Genomic DNA, 22825 nt, shown 5'->3' with positions numbered 1-22825 from the left:
GCGGCGCGGGAGGCCGGCCCTCTGCGGCACGCGGCGGCCGAGGGGAGGGAGGGCTGGGACGCGCGCCGGGCGGAGCGCGCCGGGCCCGCCGGGGGCCGCAGACGGCCGCAGGATGTCCTTCAAGGTGAGCGCGGGCTCCGGGAGGCCGGGCCGGGCGGCGGGGCCCGCAGGCAGGGGCGCCCCCGGTGCCGGCGGGCACGGGAGGAAGCGGCCGGGCCGGGGCGGCTCCTGTGGCTTGTGGTTGGGTCGTGTGGGCTTGGCTGGAAAGGCTTTAGAGACCCGGGGCTGCAGGTCAGGCGAGCTTGGCCGTGGGGCGGCGGGGACTGTGGCCGGTGCCAGGCGGGGGCGGGGAAGAAGCCCGGGTCCGCGCTGCCCCGCGGCAGCACCTGGGAGGGAGCCGGGCTGCGGCGCCGCGTCCCCGCCTGGCGACCTCCTCGCGGATCGCCCGGCGCCGCCGCCGCCTCCCCGGCCGAGCAGTTTGGGACGCTGAAGCTGAGACCAGCGCAGTGCATGCAGCTCGGTTGACTACCAGGCTTCAGTGTCCAGAGGAGTCTTGTCTTAGTTTATTAAAGTCATTCCGTTTAATCACTACGGTTTAGGATGAAAGTGAGGTTGATTTGCCTTTATTGAAAGCTTTCAATAAAAATAATAGTTAAAACGTGTTGAGCACTTGAAACGTGCCCGACTCTGAATGAAGGGCGTCACAGTGCATCCTCTGGATTCTCAGGAAGACCCATGAGATGATACTTTCATGGTGGTTTTTTTTTTTTAAACAAGAAAACTAAAATATGGAGAAGTTAAAGAACTTCCCACAGTCTTGCAGCCAGTAAGTGAATGGCATTAAGATTGGAACCCTAGCATGTCTGGCTCCAAAGCCAGTGTAATCCTCTGTTTTCCAGTAGCTCATGTAAGCAGAGGAATGACGCCGTGAGAAGTGTGTGTTACAAAGATCTCTGGCTACAGTTTGGAGAAGAGAGTGGAGCTGGGAGACCAGTCAGGAGGATGTTGGGGTCATCTTGTTGAATGGTACTGGACTAGGGCACGAAGTGTCAAGGATGGAAGGATGTAGACAAATGTGAGTGACTTCAAAAAATTTATATCTACAGAATTCAGTAATTGGTGTTATTCACTGAGTTAGGGAAGCCCAGAGAGGTTAAGATAAAACGTTTGATTTGGGACATGTAAAGTTGAAGGATCCATGGGAGTTCCAGTAGCCATGTCGATTAGACAGATGTACACACTCGGAGCTCAGGAGGCTGGCTGGTCTAGGCAGGAGAGAGAGATGAGATTTGGAGCGAGCAGTGGTAAGTGGTAATTGAACCGGTGGGAATGAATCTGATTGCCCAGTGAGACCTTGTAAAGGTAGAAAATAAGAGGACCCAGGACAAAATCTTGAAGAAGATCAAGACTTAAGAATGAGCAGAATAAGAGAAGCTCATTGAGAAAACTAAGGAGCAGCCACAGATGCCTGAGAACAATGAGAAGCGTGTGCTGTCGTTAGAGCCAAGAATCTCTAGTCTTTCAATGAAGATGGAGAGGGACTCGCAGTTGATTACCACAGAGGAATCAAACAAGCTAGGAATTGAAAAGGGTCCCTCTAACTTGGTAACAAAACAGCCACTGGTGATCTTGCTGAGAGCAGTTTCATTGACATGTTGGGTTCATGAAGCCAGATTGCAATCGCTTGAAAAGAAAGTGAGTGGTGTTCCGCCACACGCCCAGCTGGGTGAGCAGTGCGGGATGGGTTGCTGAGAGACCAAAGAAAAGACCCGGAGACAGCGAAGGAGACATGCGGGTTTATTGGGAGTTACTTACAGGGAAGGTCCAGTGGCGGCTGGCTGGACAACAATGTGCATCCGCTACCGCCCCCTGAGAGAGGCTTGGTTAAGTAGGCAGAGAACAAAGGCTGCATGCTTGCCAAGGGCTGTCCTTGGTACGACCAGCATTCTCAGGAACAGTAGCTCACACGGAGGGCTCTGTGTCCCTGTAAGATGCGATGTTCTTTACTTGAGATAAGGGAGGATCCAGGCTAGCTAGGCCCTAGATTGTTACAGATCCCAGCAGCTGGGCGGCCTACCCAGAAGGGAGCCAGAAGGACACATGGTTGCAATGGGCCTGGGGGCTTTTGCTGAGCAGGCAAGGCCCAGGCCCTACAAGTGGAAATCACAGTGTAGAGAACTCTTTCAAAATATTCTGCGAAAAACAGTGTCTGCAGCAGGGATCCAGCCAAGCCAAGGGTTTGTTTGCTTGTAGAGACTCGAGTGTCTTTAAATGATGATAGATATCTCAACAATAAAAAGACAACGCAGTTTTAAAATGGGCAAAGGATATGAATAGACATTTCTCCCAGGAAGATAAACACATGGCCAATTAGCTACTGAAAAGATGCTCAACATCATTATCCATCAGGGAACTGCAAATCAAAACCACAATGAGGAAGCTCCTTTCTGCTTGCTAGATGGGATGCTGCCCGATTCATGAATCACTGAAGAAGCCAGTTAGATGTTTAAATTAAAAAAAAAGAAAAAAACCGCCATGAGATACCACTTCACACCCACTAGGATGATTGTAATCAAGAAGACAGACAATGGCAAGTGTTGGCAAGGATGCGGAGAAATTGGAACCCTCATACATTGCTGGTAGGAATGTAAAATGATGCAACCAGATTAGAAAACAGTTTCTTCATTCTTCGAAAAGGTAAACATAGAGGTACCATATGACCCAGAAATTCCACTCCTAGGTGTATACCCAAGAGAAATGAAAACATCTGTTCACACAGAAACTACAACACAAATGTTCACAGCAGTATTATTCATAGTAGCCAAAAAAGTGGAAACAACCCTAGTGACCATCAACTGATGATAACCAAAATGTGCTATGGATTAGCTTGGGCTGCCGTAGCGAAATCCCATAGACTGAAGCTTAAACAACAGGAAGTTATATCTCACAGTGCTGGAGACTGAGAAGTCCAAGATCAAGCTGCTGGCAAACTCGGTGTCTGGTGAGAGCCTTCTTTCTGGCTTGCAAGCAGCCCCCTTCTTGCTGTATCCTCAGTGGGGGAGAGAGGGAGACGTGGATCTCGTCTTTTCCTTATGAGGGCACTAACCACACCATGGGGGCTCGATCCTCGTGACCTCATCTAAACCTAATTACCTCCCAAAGGCCCCACTTCCTAATACCATCACATTGCGGGTTAGGACTTCAGCATGTGAATTTGGAGGGGCAGGACGCCAACGTTCAGTCTGTAATTTGGTGTATCTGTACGATGCAGTATCATTCAGCCGTGAAAAGGGGTGGAGCCCTGATATGTGCTGCAACACGGGTGAAGCTTGAAAACATTATGCTAGGTGCAGGGGAGCCAGACACAAAAGGCCACATGTTGTATGATTCCATTTATATGAAATGTCCAGAATAGGCATATTCATAGAGACAGAAGAATTAGGGGTTGGCAGCGGCTGGGGAAGAAGTGGGAGACGGCGAGTGATTTTTAATAGGTACGAGGTTTCTATTTGGGCTGAGGAAAACGTTCTGGAAAAATGGTGATGATTGTACAACCTTGAGAATACACTAAAAACCCCTGAATTACATGCTTTAAAAGGGTGAATTTTATAGTATGGAAATCATATCTCAAAAAAGTATTTTAGGGGCCAGCCCGGTGGAGCAGCGGTTAAGTGCGCACGTTCCGCTTCGGTGGCCTGGGGTTCGTCAGTTCGGATCCCGGGTGCAGACAGGGCACCACTTGGCAGACCATGCTGTGGGAGGCATCCCACATATAAAGTAGAGGAAGATGGGCATGGATGTTAGCTCAGGGCCAGTCTTCCTCAGCAAAAAGAGGAGGATTGGCAGCAGTTAGCTCAGGGCTAATCTTCCTCCAAAAAACAAAAGAAAAGCATTTTAAAATGATGATAGGGAGTACTGAGAGGGCTTGGAGTACAGGGATGACTGAGCTAGGTGGTGAGGTGCTCCGGAATGGACATGGGCAGAGAGCTCCAGCAGAGCTCTCTTAGTTGTTGGGGTTAGCTAGACAGGTGGAGGAAAACGTGTTCCACTGGGGTAAGATGGACGTCAGTGTTTGTAAAGTGAAGGCCAGGGTGGGGTCAGAATTTGGGGTGTGCAGAAAGGAAGGTGCCCAAATTTTCAGTTAAGAAGGAAGAATGATCAGGAGGTGACGACTGCCTGGAGGTGAGGCAGAAGAAGCAGAGATTTGTACACCTGACTAGAGGGGCAGTGTCTGGAAGCCGGGTGAGGAGGGCCCAACCCCAACTGCTACCCAAGGTTTCTGTGGGAGAGGGGCCGGCCTCCGCCAGGGGTGGGTGCGGGGGAGCCTAGGCAGGGAGACAGAGGGGGCGCTCTGTGCTGGGTTAGGATGAAGAGGAGTTGATTTCCTGTGGAGTTCCAGAAGGCGCAGCGGGGAGGCTCTGCCTGGGACAGAGTCACAGGCCAGCTCACCAAGCCCGCACCAGGCCCAGCTAACATCATATCAGACATACTAAAATGTACCCGCAGCCTGTGACAATAATAGACTTCTCATTGCACATTTTTGGGAGCATTTTTATGATATTGCTTGTAAAATTATTTAGCCATGAAAAACTTTTGATTTACGTTTGTCCATGATTTTTCTACAATTCTCATATATAGTCAGTTATTCTTGTGTAGTGAGAAAATCAGACCTACAAATTATTTATGTGTCATCGTTATTTTATGAATACCAATTTTAGCAATAAAGTTGGTGAGATGTTACAATTTTGTAGGTATCAATTAAATATTCATTAGCTTTGATTTTGGAGCCATAGATTAACTGTTTCGTTTTCACAGGCCCCTGAAAGGCAGGCCCCAGACCCTGGGTCTCCAAAGCCTTTGTTAAAGAGGCCCAGCATTGCTGGCCGAGTCTGTCTGTGGGAGAATAAAGAGAGCGTTGTAAATCACAGTTTAGCTTCCTCGTGACTCAGAGGCGTGCGCGGAGGGCTATTTGCTTGTGAACGTTGCCTCTACTTTTTGTCCTTACTCCATTATACTGTCAGCAGTCTCTTCTCGCTGGTGTCACTTTGCCTCCAGCAAACTTCCTCTTTACAATTGGCAACCCCTAATTAGTTCCGGTTGGGAAGAGACGCATGTTTGTTAGAATTGTTTTTATGGTAAAAGCAAATTCTGAGTGCAGGTCTGAGCCTTTTTAGGAAATAAAGTTCATGGGTTTCATACATTGACTTTTGGCTTTATAACAGCTATTTCAACTACTCAGGACTTGTTCTTCGGGGCTGAGGTTGCCAAAAGGTTAACACAATTAGGGAGCTGGACTCTGAGACAGTGAGGGAGGTTACCTAATAGAGGAAACATAGCTAGATAAAGAACAGTACTTTCCTAAGCATATCTTACCCAAGCAGATAAAGCATCTCAAAGCCATGTTTCATCTTGGTGATTGAAACTGCTCCTGCCTCGGCCAGAAGTACAGGAACTTGGATGCTTCATCCTTACCCCAAAAGTATATAAATTATCTCATAATCAACTCCAGTTCATCAACAGCTGAAGTTATTCTGCTGAGCCATAGGAAAATAAATTAGCAAAGTCATATATGTTTTTGAGTTAGCTTTATTGAAATACAGATCACATATCCTATAATTCACCCTTTTAAAGTATTTATTTCAGTGTTTCTTAGTATATTCACAGAGGTGTGCAACCATCAGCTCAATCAGTTTTAGAATATCTTAGTCATCCCCAAAAGAAACCACATACTCGTGTCAACCTACAAAAACAAACCAGTTTAAGAGGCACAGTGTTTCTTTGGGATCAAAGAATTGCAATTTGGGGAGCACAGATTCAGGTAAAAACCCAAATAGTGTTCCACTAGGGAGTAAAAGTCAGGGGCTTTTAAAGGCGAAGAAGGGAGGTTTTATTACAAAGAATTTTAATTGGAGGTGGAGGTGGAGAGCCAGTCTTGGCTAAGCATTGATTGACTGTTGATTCTATCTTCAGAAACTCCACAATCCTCAGTCCTTGTGATCAGGAGGCGAGTTCTCCTGCTGACTTCTCCAACAGTTGCTTGTAAAACAATTGCTATTTTTACCCAGTCCAGAGATTTGGCCCAGTCCAGTGTTCAAGACAGCAAGGCAGTTTCTCTAGAAAGGAAGCTCCAACTCCGTTTTAAAAATGGCTCCACTACCGTCAATTTTGACATTTCCCTTTTTGATCAAGATCTCTCTTTGAAAGCATCACTGATCGACTGTTAGAAAGCATTGCTGATCAACCATGAAACATCATTCATCCCTTGTTGCCAGGGAGAGGGGGCCTCACTCCCAGAAAGTCCTGTCCTACATGAGAGGGAAAGTGGTTTACTTAGGAGCCTTAGGGCACATTTGAGCAACAGGACTGCCAGAGCAAAGTCTTACTGTCTCAAGTTCCTTTAAGGGCAAACATTGTGTGTAGTTCCTCACAGTTTCTCTGGTGAAGGCTCATAAGCCTTAGCAATCATTTTAAAGTGATGAGCGACCATTATCCGAGTGGTGTTTTTATAACACTGAGCAGTGCAAAAGAGACAAAGTTGTACAACAGTGAGAATTCTTATAATAATAAACAAAATGCTAAGTCCAAATTGGAGAATAGACCTGAACCAGGAGGCAAGGCCTAAGGGTAGCCAGCCAAAGAGATCCAAGAACTATGGGATGTCAGTGAGCACCGCATTTAACCATTCGGCTTGGGCTCAAATTCTGTCTAGTTCTTCCTTGACCTTGCCAGAGGTGTTTACCCAAGTTGGGCAAGAGGTATTTACAACAGCTGCAAATGTTACCTCTTAAATCTCTGGAGGGTCAGTTGGTTAGGCAAGAAGTTCCAGACACTTAGCGCAGGGAATTAGGGAAATGACAGAGAGATTAGTAATTGTACTAAAGGTTTCTCTAGATTCGTGTACAGAAGGAGGATTCTGATGGCAAACCCAACAGTCAGAAAGATTTCCTTTTGTAATAGGCCGGGAGATGTGGGTAAGAGTATTGTCTTTCCAAGGAAGAGAGGGAGAAAATAAGGTAAGAAGCAACAGTGAGTGAAAGGTGTGCAGGCCTTGTCTGGCCATCTGGGGAAAGCTGCCTGCCTCGGATGTCGGCTACTTCTCTTCCTAGGCAATTTTATTTGGAGGCCTCCAGCATTCGTACAGGAACAGATGGCAGGTGGAGCCTTCTTTAGTTGTGCGAGGTATCTCCAAGGCTAAATACCTTCTAGTTCTGCAGCAGTGTTGTTGGTCAGGAGCACTTGGTGAGGTCCTTTCCAATGGGGCTCAAGGGCTGTCTTCCTCTGATGATACTTCCAGAATACTCAGTCATCAGGCTCTAGGCTGTGACCAACAGGATCCTTTAAATTGGAATCCAAGAAAGTTTCTTTAACCTGTTGATGATAGGCTTGAGGGTAAGACATTAGAGACTTTGAGTACCTGGTGATATTAGCATAAGACAACAAGGGATCAGCAGAAGGTTGTATACTAATACACATTGATCTGGTGATGACTATCTCGTGTGAAGTGAGTTATATTTTCCAAAGACAGTACTGGTAACAGTCACTGAGACCAAAGACAGTTTCAGGCCAGGGGAGTCCAGTCTACAGGTACATAACAAAACCTGAAAGATAATTAACAGGACCAGAATCTAGTATCTACAAAGATGTAAACATAATTTTTCTCTCTACAATTACCCTCAATTTTTTCCCAAAGATAATCAGTGTAAAACTGATTTATTTATATTAAAAACTTGGCCTGATTAAGTGAAAATAAGAATACTCACTGAGAGTTTCTGAATTCTGGAGGGATCAGATAGGGAGAAAAAGTCAATGTTTCATCTTCTTTCACAAGGGTATATCTTACCACAGTTGATAGCTTAAGAGAAAAACTTCTTTAAATCTGGAAAAACAAAACATTAGAACATCCTCCTTGGTTCGTGTAGTCTCGTGTAATTAATATTGTTCTTCATCTTTGGTTAGCAGTTTTATGAAGCCATCAGTGTCTCTCTTAAAGTCCTGTAATTTCTTATCCTAGTTCAGTTTTGTGATCGAAAAGCTTATCAGAGACCTGCATTCTAGAGTAAATGAGTTCTTTCCATGAATCTCTCTGAAGATGAACCATATTTGCAAAAGCGTCAAAGTAAATCAGTAACTGTCAGTACATGATAAAAGATTCAAAATGGCATGGGAAGAGATCAGATTACAATACAATTGACAAGTTAATTTGGTTATTTCTGTGACATACATTTTAAGATAGTGACTAGAATTATGACTGATAACATTGTATGAAGACATAATCATATTTTTAGGAATTTCGTATAATTTTTAGAACACATATTAATAACATACACACAAGGATATACATAAGGGAGGTTTAGCATCACTTATTTGACAGTGCTTCCCATGGAATTTAACATACCAAATAAACCTTATTAGTTTAATGTCTCCCTTTTTATAGGAAGACAACAGTCCTTGAGAAGTCCCATGGGCCCACTGGAAATTCTCAAAGTTACTTTCAGGTTAACAAAAAAGACTTTTTTAGAATTTGAATTTTGGGAAGTTTGTCAAAAATATGAAAATATTTTAAAGCTCTTGGCTAAATAGAATCAAAGGTTACTTTGAAACAATGCTGACTAATCCATTTAACCAGAGTGACAATAGAAGATGTTAAAGGCAAATAGAGTTAAACAGTTTTTGTTTTTTCTTCCCCGAAGCCCCAGTACATAGTTGTATATTCTAGTTGTAGGTCCTTCTAGTTTTTCTATGTGGGATGCCCCCACAGCATGGCTTGATGAGTAGTGCATAGGTCCTCACCCAGGATCCAAACCAGCGAACCCTGGGCCACTGAAGCAGAGTGTGCAAACTTAACCTCTAGGCCACTGGGGTGGCCCTGAGTTAAACAATTAAAAACAAAAACAGAAAACCTTAGCTGTCTTAATAGAGAGGTCTCAGCATTTTGGACCTAGGAAATTACTTTGATAAAACTTAAAATCTCTGCTTTTTAGGTGGACTACTCAAAAATAAAGAAAAAATTTTCATAATCTCCTTATCAAGAGCAGACTAAAAGCCCAGGAAACCTTTTCCTTTTAAGAGAGAGAAAACTAAATTTTAGTTTTACACCAACTTATTTTTGATATTAAAACTCCCTTACTTAGTTAAATTCATTTCAATCTTAGCCAACTTGACCATGCGTAAAACTCTTTTCTCAGGGTTCGTCTTACACAAACCTTTGCTAACTTTCTTTTTTTACACTTGGAATTATCCTTTAGTCTTTCCCATAACTGGTTTTACTTTAGGACAAATTTACTTTCTTAACAAATATATCTCCATGCCTTATACCTTCTCTTACTGAAAACATACATTTTCCCAGAGCAAAAAAATTTTTTTAATGTGGCACAAGATATGTTTACTAGTTGACCCAACATCCTTTAGTTTTTCTTATTGTAATTTTTCTGTAATAAGCCAAAAGTAGGTAAACCTATGTTTAGTAATGAATTCTAATATTTTATCTTATTTGAAAATGATCTAGATACTTAATGAATTTCTGTCATTTAACTTAATTTAGCAAAACTCTAAGGTTTCAAGTTACCAAAAGGTTTTAAAGTTATTTTTATTTATTTATTATTTTGAGTAAGATTAGCCCTGAGCTAACATCTGTGCCCATCTTCCTCTACTGTATATGTGGGACACCTGCCACAGCATGGCTTAACGAGCAGTGCATAGGTCTGCACCCAGGATCCGAACCGGCAAACCCTGGGCTGCCAGAGCGGAATGTGCACATTTAACCACTGCACCACTGGGCTGGCCCCTAAAGTTATTTTTTTTTTTTAAGATTTTATTTTTTCCTTTTTCTCCCCAAAGCCCCCCGGTACATAGTTGTGTATTCTTCGTTGTGGGTTCCTCTAGTTGTGGCATGTGGGACGCTGCCTCAGCGTGGTCTGACGAGCAGTGCCATGTCCGCGCCCAGGATTCGAACCGACGAAACACTGGGCCGCCTGCAGCGGAGCGCGCGAACTTAACCACTCGGCCACGGGGCCAGCCCCTCTAAAGTTATTTTTAAAGTACATATACCATAACGTATAATTCTTGTTAAGAAGTTCACCCAGTATCTATCCAAAGAACTTGAAATCAGCAATTCAAAGAGATCCATGCACCCCTATGTTCATTGCAGCATTATTCACAGTAGCCAAGATGTGGAAGCAACCTAAGTGCCCATCGACTGATGATTGGATAAAGAAGACATGGTATATATATATATATATATATATATACAATGGAATACTACTCAGCCATAAAAAAGGACAAGATCGTCCCATTCACAACAACATGGATGGACCTTGAGGATATTATGTTAAGCGAAATAAGCCAGACAGAGAAAGACAGTCTCTGTATGACTCCACTCATGTGAGGAAGATAAACAGACATGTGGACAAAGAGAACAGTTTAGTGGTTACCAGGGGAAAGGGAGGGGGTGGGGGCTGGGCACAAAGGGTGAAGTGGTGCACCTACAACATGACTGACAAACAATAATGTACAACTGAAATTTCACAAGGTTATAAACTATCATAACCTCAATAAAAAACAAAATAGGAAAAAAAGTTCACCCAAAACCTTTTTATTTACTTACATCTATTTAGTTTACTTGTTCTCAACAATTATGTTTAGATTATCTACAAAAACTTCATGAGACATTAGACAAAGTTAGGCATCAAATTTTTTTTTTCTGCCAACTTTTCTAACAGAAATAACATGGGTTTTTTGGCTTTTAATAGGTAGAACAAAAGCATTATATTTAATGTTGATTACCCTAAAGACATTCCTATTTTAATTAACCCACAAACTTAAATTAGCTTTAATAGTGAATAGTTTCCTTGATCACATGATCCTGAAATTCATTTGGGTTAGTTTCTGTTATCTTTTGAGAGTACACTCAATTTATGTAGCACTTGTTTGTTTTTAAGCCAATCGAGCAGAGCTCTCATAAACTAGTCTTGGTAATACAATCCAGAGGTAGAAGATATCACATATTTATAACATACATATGTAGACACACACATAAACACACAGACATGCAAACAGAGATCTTATAGCCTCCACTTAAAAATTGTCCTTAAATTAGATTTTTGAGCAAGGGTTCTTCCTTAGCGGTCTGCAGCTCCAAAAGCTTCTTTCCCTCCACCTTTTCTCTCTTCAGCCTTAGGAATCAGGGATGGTCCAGATAAGAGTTCCCAGAGAGGTCACAAGACTTTTGAGAGAAAAGGGGAGGTTAGTTGCTTATCAAGGACTGACATACCCATCCAATTACATTATCCTTGGTTTGTTTCTCTCCCTCTGGGGACATAGCTTTATTTTAGCTTAGTGGGAGAAAGCCTAGGAAAAAAACGTCCTGTCAGGCTCTGAATATCAGCTTCCGGTTTGGCCCAATTTCTCATCATAAGTTACTAAATCCTTTCAAATATCTTGTCAGGTTTCAGCTGAGACAAACAGTAAATATTTCTGGCAGTATTAAGCAACTCCATTAAATTTTAATTTTAGTTTCCACTTGGCAGTTTACCAGAAAGTTTCTCAGAGTCTTTTTGACTCTTGGAGGGGCCCATTCGGCTTCAAGGGTAGATATGGGGTCTCTGTAAAGCCATTAACTTAATGGACTTTTGTATATTTTTTTCTTTTAGTTTACTCCTTATATCTTAATTTTTTATTAGCTGTTTGCAATGAAACCTTCTATAAGGCTATTTTGGAATTTTGAAGTCTTTGCTTTTCAGCGTACTTCTTAAATGACTATAACTAATTGGAATGTTCCTTCTAATGGTCAGTGTAACTCCCTGGAGGGTGGCAGCAGTGTGGTAGGACCCTAGCTGCAAATGGGGTGTAACCCACATTTCTGTCTGACCACATTTTGGGCCCCTAACCTGAAGATTACCAAGCCAAGCTCTCAGCAAATGAAACAAGGTCAGTAAGATTTTCCTGTTCTTTGCAATATTTACAGCTTCCAGGATTGTAGTTTTTAAGTAGGTGTGCCAGAAGGTGGTGCACTTGATTCTTTGGGAATTAAAGATCTTGTTTCTGCTCTTAAATTCACGGTTCTCAAATCTAGTGTCCAAAAAGGCAAGTTTGGAAGCTCAAAAGAGGCCTAAAGGGGCCACTGTGATTTTAAATCATTGTTAGTATTATCAGTGACCGAGACAAAAATTTATAAGAGGAAGGACTGTAGTTCTTCAATATAAACCCAGCTGGAGTTCCCAAGGGAAGAACTTCTCGGGAACTTATGGAAGATGAAACTCCCATGTTAAAGCTCAGTCGGACGCAGAGATGCCAGTTGCAAGCCTCAGACTCTTACCTGTGTTTCTGACCCACTGGCTGTAGCTATTTGGACAAACAAAAGAAAAGGTGGAATTTGAGTACTCACAGGTGGGGGATAAGCCCTCAGACAGCGTAGCTGGCTCAAACAGAGAAGCCCTTCCAGGTGGCAGTAGTTATGAGCTGCCATAAGGTGGCCCAAGCAGGGAAACTCTTTCAGATGGAAATAGCCATGCGCTGGCTTTGAGACAATTGTCTCCTGGTCAATTAACTCCAAATTGGGCTGTTGCCCCCAGAAGCCCCCAGAATGGCAAAGACCTCAACCAAAAGGAGGGGAGGAGATCAGAATCTGAGGGGACTCGTGATTGGAAGAGTCAGGGGTTTGTGCAAGTGGTGAGCACACAAGGGAACTCATGCTGGTACTGAACCTGGCGTCCGCCAGTCCGCAAAGTTGAGATTGCTTCCGATCCCACTTCTGACACCATATGTTAACCTACAGAAACAAACCAGTTTAAGAAGCAAAGCGTTTATTTGTGATCAAAGACAGGCAAAGAAAGGAGGTTGTATTCTAAAGAGTTTTAATTGGAGATGGAGACAGAGAGCTAGTCTTGGCTAAACATTGATTGACTATTGATTCTGTCTTCAGAAAGTCCGCAGTCATCAGTCTTTGTGATCAGAATGTCCATTTTCCTGCTGACTTCTTAAACAATTGCTTGTAAAACAATTGCGGTTTTGGCCCAGTCCACAGGTTTGGCCCAGTCCAAGGTTCAAGATGATAAGGCAGTTTCTCTGGACAGGCAGCTCCAACTCCATTTTAAAATGGCTCCAGTGAAGTCAGTTTTGATGCGCATTATCAGTCACTCTGTTCTCCCAAACATCCCGGCTTCAGATAACTGCTGATCTACCTTCTGTCTCCATAGATTTGCCTATTCTGGACATACGTGTGTTAAACAGACTGTAAACATTGTCTTGCGTTCTGACTTGGGAAATGCCAGTGTTTTATGGGCCTACCTCCAAGGCAGGATGCCTGGGGCAAATGGCTTACTTTTTCTCTTCAGCTTCCTCTCACTTACCTAAGTGTAATGATACGGACAACACAGGGTTAACGCTTATTTAACGTTCATGAAGCATTCTGAAAATTTGAAATACTTAGCACAAAGTGGGACAACGGATTCGTCTATAGCCAGTGACATCTCGAAAACATCCTTCTGCCATGGCTTCTGAATCCATCATTATAGCCCTATTTAATGTGGCCTCTAGCATCAAAGAAATTCATTATTGAACAAAGCAAATGTTCTCTTGATTGATTTAATAATACACAATTGAAATCCACATTATTCCAAACTCTTTTTAAAATCGTTAGTTTAAATCTGTACCCCCGTTAGCTTTTAATCAGAGTTTCAGTTCTGTACAAGTAACAATTTCCCTTCTGTTTCCTCTCCCCTTCCTTCTTGTACTTAATTTCTGATAGTGTGTCAATGAGCAGTGTGTTAGCCAAAATTCTGGCAGTAAAGGGAGTGGGGAGAGAAGAAAATATGGTATTGTTGGAAGTTTATGCTCAGATTTTCTTATAGGGTATAAGATAGAAGATCTCAGACGCTGGACCCAAAAAGAGTTGGGTTTGAATCCTGAGTCTGTTACATCCTAGCTGTGTGGCCTTGAATAATTCACTTCTATGCCTCATTTTCCTCATCTTAAAAATGAGAATAATAATAACACCTACCTCATGGGGTTGTTTTGGTAATAAAATGCATTTGAGCAGTAAAAGTGCTTAGCACACTGCCTGATACAGAGCCAGATCTCAGTGTAGGTCATGATAGCTGTTACTCATAGTATAACCGTCGGGCCTGAGGGCGGCTCACTGAACTTGTTGGAGAGATCAGAAAAATCAAGAAAGAGGTTAAATAGTAATAGCATGATTGGTAAAGTGCTTTATAATTTGTGTAAACCATTTCTACATGCCCCTTCTCCTTCAGTGCTAAAGGGCTTGTTGCCCCCTTTCCACTCCACAGCGTTTATGATGACGTGCATATTGTTCCCAGAGGAGGTTTGGAAGTTATCCAGGCAACGTGATGTGTATAGACCCCATAGAGACGGAAAGTTGGGGGACTTTCCATCTTGGCAGAAAAGGAACTTGGAATGAGGACAGGAAGGAGGTCATTGGGGTCAGCGCTGCCTTATTCCTTGCCGTCTACAGGAGAATTCTGCAGGAGGCAGAACAGTATGGTGGCTAAAAGGCCCCCTCAGGCACCAGCCTGCCAGGGGCTGAAGCCTGCCTTGTCGCTTCTCACTGACTCATCTGTGCAGTGAGATAGTAACAGTGCCCACTTCACTGAGCCATGCCCCGGAGGCCCTTGAAACTCGGCATGTTCAAAGGTGAATTCATCCTTTTTTTCCCAAAACCTGTCCCTCACAGGGTATTTCTGACTTCTAGGAATGGCACCAAATCAACTAGGCACTCAAACCAGAAACCTGGAGTCAGTCTAGATTCCTTCTCCCTCCTCTCCTGCACACACAGTCGCAGGCCAAAACGGTTCAGTTTAGGTCCTTAAAAATTCTCCCAGCTGTCTCATCCTGCCACGCTCACTTTTGTTGCCTCCCTCGGGCCCTCACTGCCTGTTGCCCAGTCTGCGTCACAGCCTCCTGAGCCTTGTTGACACCAGTTTCCATCTGGCTCCAGTCCTCAGTTCATTCTGAGGCTGCCACAGGAGCCTTCCTGAAACGCAAAACTGACAGTCTCTCCTCACCTTAAAACCCGTCCTTGACTCCCCAGTGCCTGCCAGGATCGGGCACAAACTCTGTAGCATGGCACAGCAGAGCCTTCAGGATCTGGCCCTGGCTGCTTACTCTGCAGCATCTCTTGGCTCTCGCCCTCACACCCCTTCACTGCAGCCCATCCTTGGTGGAGACGGTTCCCACACGCTGTGACGAGCCTCCATGTTTTAGCTTCACCACCCCGTCAGCCTGCGATGCTTGTCACTCAGGCCAATACTCATCTTTCAGAACTCTTCTCAAGAATTGCTTCTCTTTGAAACCGTTCCTGGCCACCTTCCTCAGGTAGAATTGACCATTCTCTGCTCTCACCACAAGTCTGCATTTCCTACCCTAGCACCTGTAATAACATCTGATGCCTGTTGACATGGCTTATTTTCCTGCTGGGTCATAAAGCCATTGTGAGCAGGAATCAAGGTTGACTCGTACATCTAGGCCTAGCCCCTGGCCAGTGCCACTGTCCCAGCACATGCTAGTGACCAAGTAAATAAATTCACCTGGACAAGTATTTTTTTTTTTTTTTTTAGATTGGCACCTAGGCTAACAACTGTTGCCAATTTCTTTTTTTCTGCTTTATTTCCCAAACCCACCCCCCCCCACCCCCGCCCCGGTACATAGTTGTATATCTTAGTTGCAGGTCCTTCTAGTTGTGGGATGTGGGACGCCGCCTCAACGTGGCCTGAGGAGCGGTGCCATGTCCGCGCCAAGGATCCGAACCCTGGGCCGCCGCAGCGGAACACACTAACTTAACCCCTCGGCCACGGAGCCGGCCCCTGGACAAGTATTTTAAAAAGGTGTGAGGGCTGTGCATGTATATCTAGATTTCTTGAGTATTTACTGTCAAAGAGCATTTATGTGTATTATCTCATTTAATCCTCCAAGAACATGTGCATGAAGTACTGTTATTATTGTTCCCATTTTGCTGAGGCAGAGAGATGTTAAATAACCTGCCCAAGGTCACAGAACCGGGAAGTAGCAGGGTCGGGACTTAAACTCAGCTCGCTCCTGCCCCAAATCACCTGCTCGTGTCATGCGTCCCCCTCCCAGGAAAGCAAGCCCCTGAGGGAAAATGAAATATTCACAACTTTTCACAAAGCTCAGTTTCTAGAACCTTATAGGAAACCAGGATGTCTAGCCTGAGCAGGAGAGGAGTCCCAAGGCCATCCTAAAGGCAGGAGCGGCTCTTGGTTGAGGCCTCGTTATGACAGTAGACGCTTGCGGTTTGCAGATGGTTTTTGAAAGGTTTTGGGAGTTAAAGTAAAACAACAAAATCACTGAAAACAATTTACAATTTATTACTTTCAAGTTTTTATGTTTCAGGAAAAACCACCAGAGCAATTCGTGGTGCATTTTAATTTCTCTTCCTAATTCTCCCTCCCAGACTTCATTTTGGCCTTGAGCAATCTCTTTACTAAAAGGGCGTTTTTTGGTGATTCATTATGCAAGTCAAAGCTGTCTTGCCTTTGTTTCACCCAGTTACTAACAACTGCAACATTAGACCCAGCCTGGTGCAAAAGCCACACACGCTGGGTGTGGACCGCACCATGGCAGTTTGGCTGCAACGTCCCTGCGACAGTAAAGTTTATACCCTCAGGGACAGCAAATTGTTCATCTGGAATTTGAGGTGATTTTTTTTCCTCCTGACTGAGCCAGAAAACTATTCAAACTGTGTTTGTAATGTGCAAAACTCCCTGTTTTGCCATGTTCTCATCCAAGAATGCACAAGACGACACAGTTGTGTATGAGCTGAAGGGCTTCTGAAATGAAATCCTTGCACCAATAAATATCACCATCACTTTCCTGTCACTGTGCTTTCATTTTAGATGGCTCTGTGGAGTAGCTGAAATTGTTGATCTTTCTTTTTAACTTTGCGTAGGTAAGTCAGGTATTGTACTTAATACCTTATCAATGTACTTAAAAGACATAGTGTGTAAAAGGCCTTTTGGGTCAAATAAGTGTTCTAAGCCCACCCAAAAAAAGTGTTTTTGTCAAACACTTTAAATACTAGAAAATTTCCTGAGACCAGCAGAATTCTTTATTAGTATCAATACTACTCTGAATTTAATTTTGCCTATTGATTCTAACTTTGTAAAGAAAAGTAGATAGAGGGAAGAGAACTAGCATTTGTAGGCATTTGTGGTGTGTTGGGCACGTGTTAGCCAATTAACCTACATCATTTGATCCTTACTGGAAACTTCAAGGCAGGTAATGTTGTCTCCGTCTAAACCACAGGACACCGAGACTCAGTGGGCCAAGTCACCTGTGCAGGGCTGGGGATGAAACCCAGAGCTGTCTGTGTCCAGAACCCGTCCTCCCCCCTCCGCCGGGCACTGTGCTCTGCAGCTCCAGATCGACTGGTTTTAGAGAAGGAAGGTGCGCTGCAGTCCTCTCTGCCACTCTCATTTTGGAGAACTGTTTTCCAGTTCTCTTCCTCCCATAGATATGGTTCCAGCATTAACTTTGTGGCTTTCAAATGACCCAGCAGTGGCGTGAAGGATCCATACAAGGACATGGAACAGCATTTTCTACCCAGAGTTCCTTGTTCTCAACTGAAACCTCTGGCAAGTTCCAGCTGAAGCAAAGAGAGTTCGGTGGCGGGAAAGTGAGGTGTTTACCCAGACAGCTGGAATCAGGTAGAAGGTGCTGGGGCACAGAGAAGGGACAGTAAACTTCGGGAGGTCAGAATTGGGAGAGATGTCCCGCTGCTGAGAGGTGAAGTGAGATTTGGGAACATTTCAGGAGAAAATAGCCTTTAATCAGAGCCTTGGCCTTGAAGGATGGGGGAAAGTCACTTCAAGCAAACAGGAAACTGTGAACAAAGACACAGAGGCAGGAGAGTGAGGGCGCTGGTGGGAAATAGGATTCACAGTGCTGTGTGATCGACAGCATTGCTCTGCAGCGCACCGCGTGGCTCAGGTGTCTGGTGTGAGACAGTGCATCCCATGGCCAAGCATATTGCAGTCATCTATTGCTGAAGGAGCCATCTTTCAAAGGATGGGACACGTGGAAATTCCACCTTTGAATGGGATTGCAGGTTTGTGTAGAAGTGGTCATGTTGACTAACGTCAATGTTAAGATCCTGTTTCATTTTGTTCTGCAGAAGGAAACTCCGCTTGCCAACGCCGCGTTCTGGGCAGCGAGGAGAGGCAACCTGGCCCTGCTTCGGCTGTTGCTGAACAGCGGCCGGGTGGATGTCGACTGCAGGGACAGTGTACGGACGGGCTCGCTCGGCAGCCGCGGGCCAGGAGCATGCCCCTTCCCCTGTTGGCATGAGAGTTCCTCACGAATGCATGTTTCTTTACAATGCTTACCTACTTTTTCATGTGTTTGCTAGCTTGATCCTTTTCAAAAAGTCCAGGGTGACATGGTGAACTTCAAAAGACATTAGGGGAAAAGTCAACCTCAAGCCAGATAACATCCATACAGCTTTGCTGTCTGATACTGTAGCCACTAGTCATGGATGGCCCTTCGATTATTCATTTAGTCCTCACACCAACTCTATAGGTAGCTTCTATTATCATCTCCATTGCAGAAATGAGTGACTTGCCCAAGGTCACCAAGCTGGTAAACCCAGGCAGTCGGGTTCCGGGGTTCACACCACTAACCCTTGGGTGAAACTGCCTTTCGATAAGTGGAGATCATGGTTGTTGCTGTTCTGTCCAGACCAGACATGTCACTTTCCTCAAACCTGCGCCTCGTGCCTCCTGGTCTCCCACCCCAGTGCTTGGCACCTTCACCCACCCAGGATGGAGACCCCACAGTCATGCTGGACACCTACCTCCCTTCCCTGCCCTCTTACTCCCACACTCCATTTGTCACCAGGTCTCATCAATCTGATGCCCTGACTAGTTCTCTAATCCAGTGGCCCTCAACCAGGGGCCATTTCATCTGCTAGGGGACATCGGGCAGTGTCTGGAGACATTTTTAATTGTCCATCTTGGGGAGGCAGGGCCAGGGACGTTGCTAAACGTCCTCACCACACAGCCGGCCCCAGATGTCAGCAGTGTGAGGTTGAGAAACCCTGCTCTGTTCATGCCCTGAGCCCCACCCGGTCACTGCAAGTCTCCTCACTGCTCTGAGCTTACCTCTACAGGTTAAAAAAAAATCAAAAAACGGCAAGAAAAAAGAAAAAAGACGTTGGGGGAAACCACCACCTACATAAAATGACGGCCATGCTAGGGAAAGATGCGCTTCGCTGGGAGTCAGAGTCGGCACATTGCCAGCAGGAAAGGGCGTTTAGTCAGGGAATTCAAACCGACTCGTCCAGTGAAAGGCTGGAGATAGTGTAGGGCAGAAGTGGGCTGCCGTGGAGGTGGGAGTTGTGTTTTCTACAAGGATGAGAGAACTGAGAAAGGAGCCTCCACTCAGCCTCTCCTCCTTTCCTTACCTTTGCAAACAGCAATACACCAATTGGCAATTAAGGGGAACTAAAAATAGATACTACCGCCCACTTGCAGGCATCGCTTTGAGAGCCCTTCCCTCCCCAGCTAGAGGCAATGGTTTCGCTGTACTGGTGGGACTTCATGTCTCTGGGGACAAGGAGGACCTCAGATAGAGAGAGCAGAGATGTTTTGATTTTAGGATTTAAATAAAAATGTTTTTCAAAGGAGCCTTATTTTCCTGAAAACAAGATGTGCCATTTCCAGCTTTTATTGCACAAATTTGGTAATTGAGATCAGCCGCCAGACAGAGTGAGCTGTCGCCCACTGGGGGCATCAGTGCAGAGTACCTTGCGTTTGCACCTGCACATCTGCTCCTCCCTTCTCCAGCTTGCACCGTGTCCCACCGTGTGAACTGTAGGGCCTGCCCCGGATGGACTGACTTCCCTCTGGCCTCCAGTTGGGTTTAGCTAATGGCAGCATTGGTAGAAATCAGAATGAGAGGACAGGGATTTTTAGGAGCCCAGTGAGCGCCCCTATTCTGTTCTGGTAGCCGTGCCCTCACTCTGTGTGTCCTGGGAGCCACTGCCTTCCCCCCATGCCTTCCGGCTTGGGCTGACACTGGAGCCCCACTGTTACCAGCTCCCAGTCTTACACTGTTCTTTGTAGTTTCACTACACCTGGGGCACAGCTTTATGAATAGTCTCTTTATTAAACATCCTTCCAGTCATCCCCGTTTGAATGTACCATCTGTTCCTCAGGACGCAGGCTGATGTGGAGTCTTGGGCATCTGTGAACTAGTCTTGGGTCTTACTGGGCAGCATGGCCACGCTGGGGAAGACTGGAGTAGGAATGCCAGTTTTCATTGTGGCTTCATTCACTACCACATTGATGACCCCCTTGCCCCTTTTTCTTGAAGTTGTCGCCCTTTTCAGACACCCCTGTGACCCTCTCCTGACTTCCAGCTTCCCAGGGCCACTGACACTGCCACACACATCCTGCCCACCCCACCTCAGACAGCACCCATCCTTCCAACTTTTCCAGCGTCCTTTCTCTGTCACAAGTCAGTTGTCCTTTACCACCTCCTTTTCCCTCAGAGCTGACATTCTGTCTCTGTCTGTCTGCTCGGTGACCAGTAGCTATTTTGATAAAAAATTTTCTTCTATGAACGGTTACTAATATGTTTATAGGTTAACATATTTGTTTAAAACAAAAAGTCATTTTATCAGGAGCTTTCTGGAGAAATGACTCCTTACCCAAAGGAGCAAGTGTAAATGATGGCAATTCAGACAGCTCATTTGTTTTGAAATGACCTCTGAGATTAGTGGTGACAGAGGCAGGGGGCTGTCTGGGAACAGCGCAGGCCTTTGTTCCCTCGAAGTCTCACCAGGTGGATTTCTGCCTCCTCCACGTGCCGCAAAGTGTGCGTGCCAGGGTGGTTTCTTCTGGCGGCGAATGACTCTTGGCTAGCACTGCCCTCGATAATAAGGTCAAGTCTCAGGATCACCCAGGACACCTGTGAGAGCTGTTAGACTGCAAGGAGAGGCAGGGGCTTCCACGGGAACCACTCCCAACCTCGGGTATTACCATGTCCAAACTCTTGCAACAAGTAGCATTGTAAAGAACAAATACATTATCTCCAGGCCACCCACTGTATGGCAGAGCTCTGATTGGCTAACCCTCATTCATCTTCCATTCCTAGATTGATGCTGTCTTCACATGATGTGTACATTTTTTGCTTTGCTCATCTCTCTGACACACATTTGCCACAAAGATGTGTGATGGCAGGGTTCTTTAGGCTTTTTAGATGTATGAGTTACGTATTTCACTATCTTGTTTGTTGTGGTCTTCACTACATTTATATCCATTATATCCTCTAGTGAGAATCAACTGGTTCTTTTTTTGTTTGTTTTTTGGTAGGGAAGATTGGCCCTGAGCTAACACCCGTTGCCAATCTTCTTTTCTTTCTTTCTTTTTTTTCTTTTTTGCTTGAAGAAGAGTGGCCCTGACGCCACCACAGCATGGCTTGATGAGTGGGGTAGGTCTGCACCCAGGATCTGAACCCAGGACTCCAAGGGGAGTGTGCTGAACTTAACCACTGTGCCACTGGGCCTGCCCCTAGAATCAGCTAGTTTTTAAAAGATACATTTTAACATCAGGCAATGAAATGAAGTAAACTTAATCTTTAGAGAATTAAAATCAATCCAGCTAATAGGTTTTGCATATAAAGGAAGTACTTTTGTGTAGCTTAATGCATCAACAGACACCACTTCTTTATCCTCTTTCTCTTTTGTCCCAGCTTCTGACTTTTTCTCAATTGACCATGATGTAGAATCGAAATACAATCTGTAAAGAAACATTTGTTTCGTTCATCTTTCCTTACTTTAAAACAGATGAGCCTAAGACTTTTTATTTTCTTTTTTAAATATCCAAATTAAGTGCTCTGTGCTTCCTCTGGCTCATCATAGATTTGTATTTTGAGACCAGTGGACCCATGGTAAGAAAATTTTCTCACCTCTCATGTAGAGGGTACATTCATAGCTTATCTATTCAGCCTGGCTTTAAATCAAACAGTCTTCTGTCCACATTCTAAATAACAATTTTCTCACATTCAGGAAGTTAGTAATACCAAGCTTGCCGCAAAAAATTCCACAAATTTTTGAGGTTTTTTTTTTTTTGCAGGGAAGGATTCGCCCTGAGCTCAACGTCTGTTGCCATGTTCTTGTTTTTCCTCCCCACAGCCCCAGTACACGGTTGCACATCCCAGTTGTAAGTCCTTCTCGTTCTTCTATGTGAGCTGCTGCTGCAGCATGGCAACCAGCAGACGGGTGATGTGGTTCCGCAACCGGGAGAGGAACCCGGGCCGCCGAAGTGGTGACAGCGCCAAACTTGAACCACTAGGCCACCGGGGTGGCTCTACCTGTACTTTTCATATATAGTAATGAGGACTTTCCCCAAACTGTCTTTGTCATTCACAAAAGTCAACAGAAGCCGGATGACAACCTAGTATTTACTGAACCGTCATAATATTTTAATATCTAACACTCAATTAATATCTAACGTTACTGTGCTAAGCACATTGCCTGAATTATCTTTTTCTCATTTAGTTTAATTGCGCAGGTACTTTTATTATTCCCCAATTTTGCAGATGAGGAGAATGAGCCTTTGAGGGCTTAGATAACTAGCCCAAGATCAGTGTCAGTGACCACTCAGCTGTACTGCCCTCTACAAATCCCACAGATGTAAGAAACAGGAGGCTTCTAAGTGTTACTCATCCCCCATACTTAGTGAGCCCTCATGTGCAGAACCATCCGTCTCTCTTGTCATCCACTCCTGAAAGGCAGCTTGCTGCATATGCAGAGGTGGTGGTTCAGATTACAATTTCAAGCCCTTGGAACCAA

At 44.7% G+C, this 22825-nt stretch overlaps 1 protein-coding gene across 9 annotated transcripts in view; it reads left to right on the top strand.

Moving 5' to 3' along the window:
* ANKRD29 (ankyrin repeat domain 29) overlaps nt 1–22825 on the top strand; it is a 56304-nt gene that overhangs the window by 1016 nt on the left and 32463 nt on the right. For 2 of the 9 annotated variants that reach the window (XM_046671748.1, XM_046671746.1), the window contains exons 1-3: nt 7–124; nt 18146–18256; nt 22107–22193. In XM_046671748.1, the coding sequence (XP_046527704.1) occupies nt 113–124; nt 18146–18256; nt 22107–22193 (210 nt within the window). In that variant the 5' untranslated portion in view covers nt 7–112. Of the gene's footprint in view, nt 1–6; nt 125–899; nt 1076–15760; nt 16922–17277; nt 17419–17527; nt 17679–18145; nt 18257–22106; nt 22194–22825 lie in introns of those variants that run through there. The other 7 variants (XM_046671753.1, XM_046671750.1, XM_046671749.1 and 4 more) reach the window with 7 other exon arrangements.

The sequence above is a fragment of the Equus quagga genome, chromosome 9 (assembly GCF_021613505.1).
Source record: "Equus quagga isolate Etosha38 chromosome 9, UCLA_HA_Equagga_1.0, whole genome shotgun sequence".
NCBI lineage: Eukaryota > Metazoa > Chordata > Mammalia > Perissodactyla > Equidae > Equus > Equus quagga.
The sequence above is the reverse complement of the archived record's forward strand: the minus strand, read 5'-3'. Positions and strand labels throughout refer to the sequence as shown.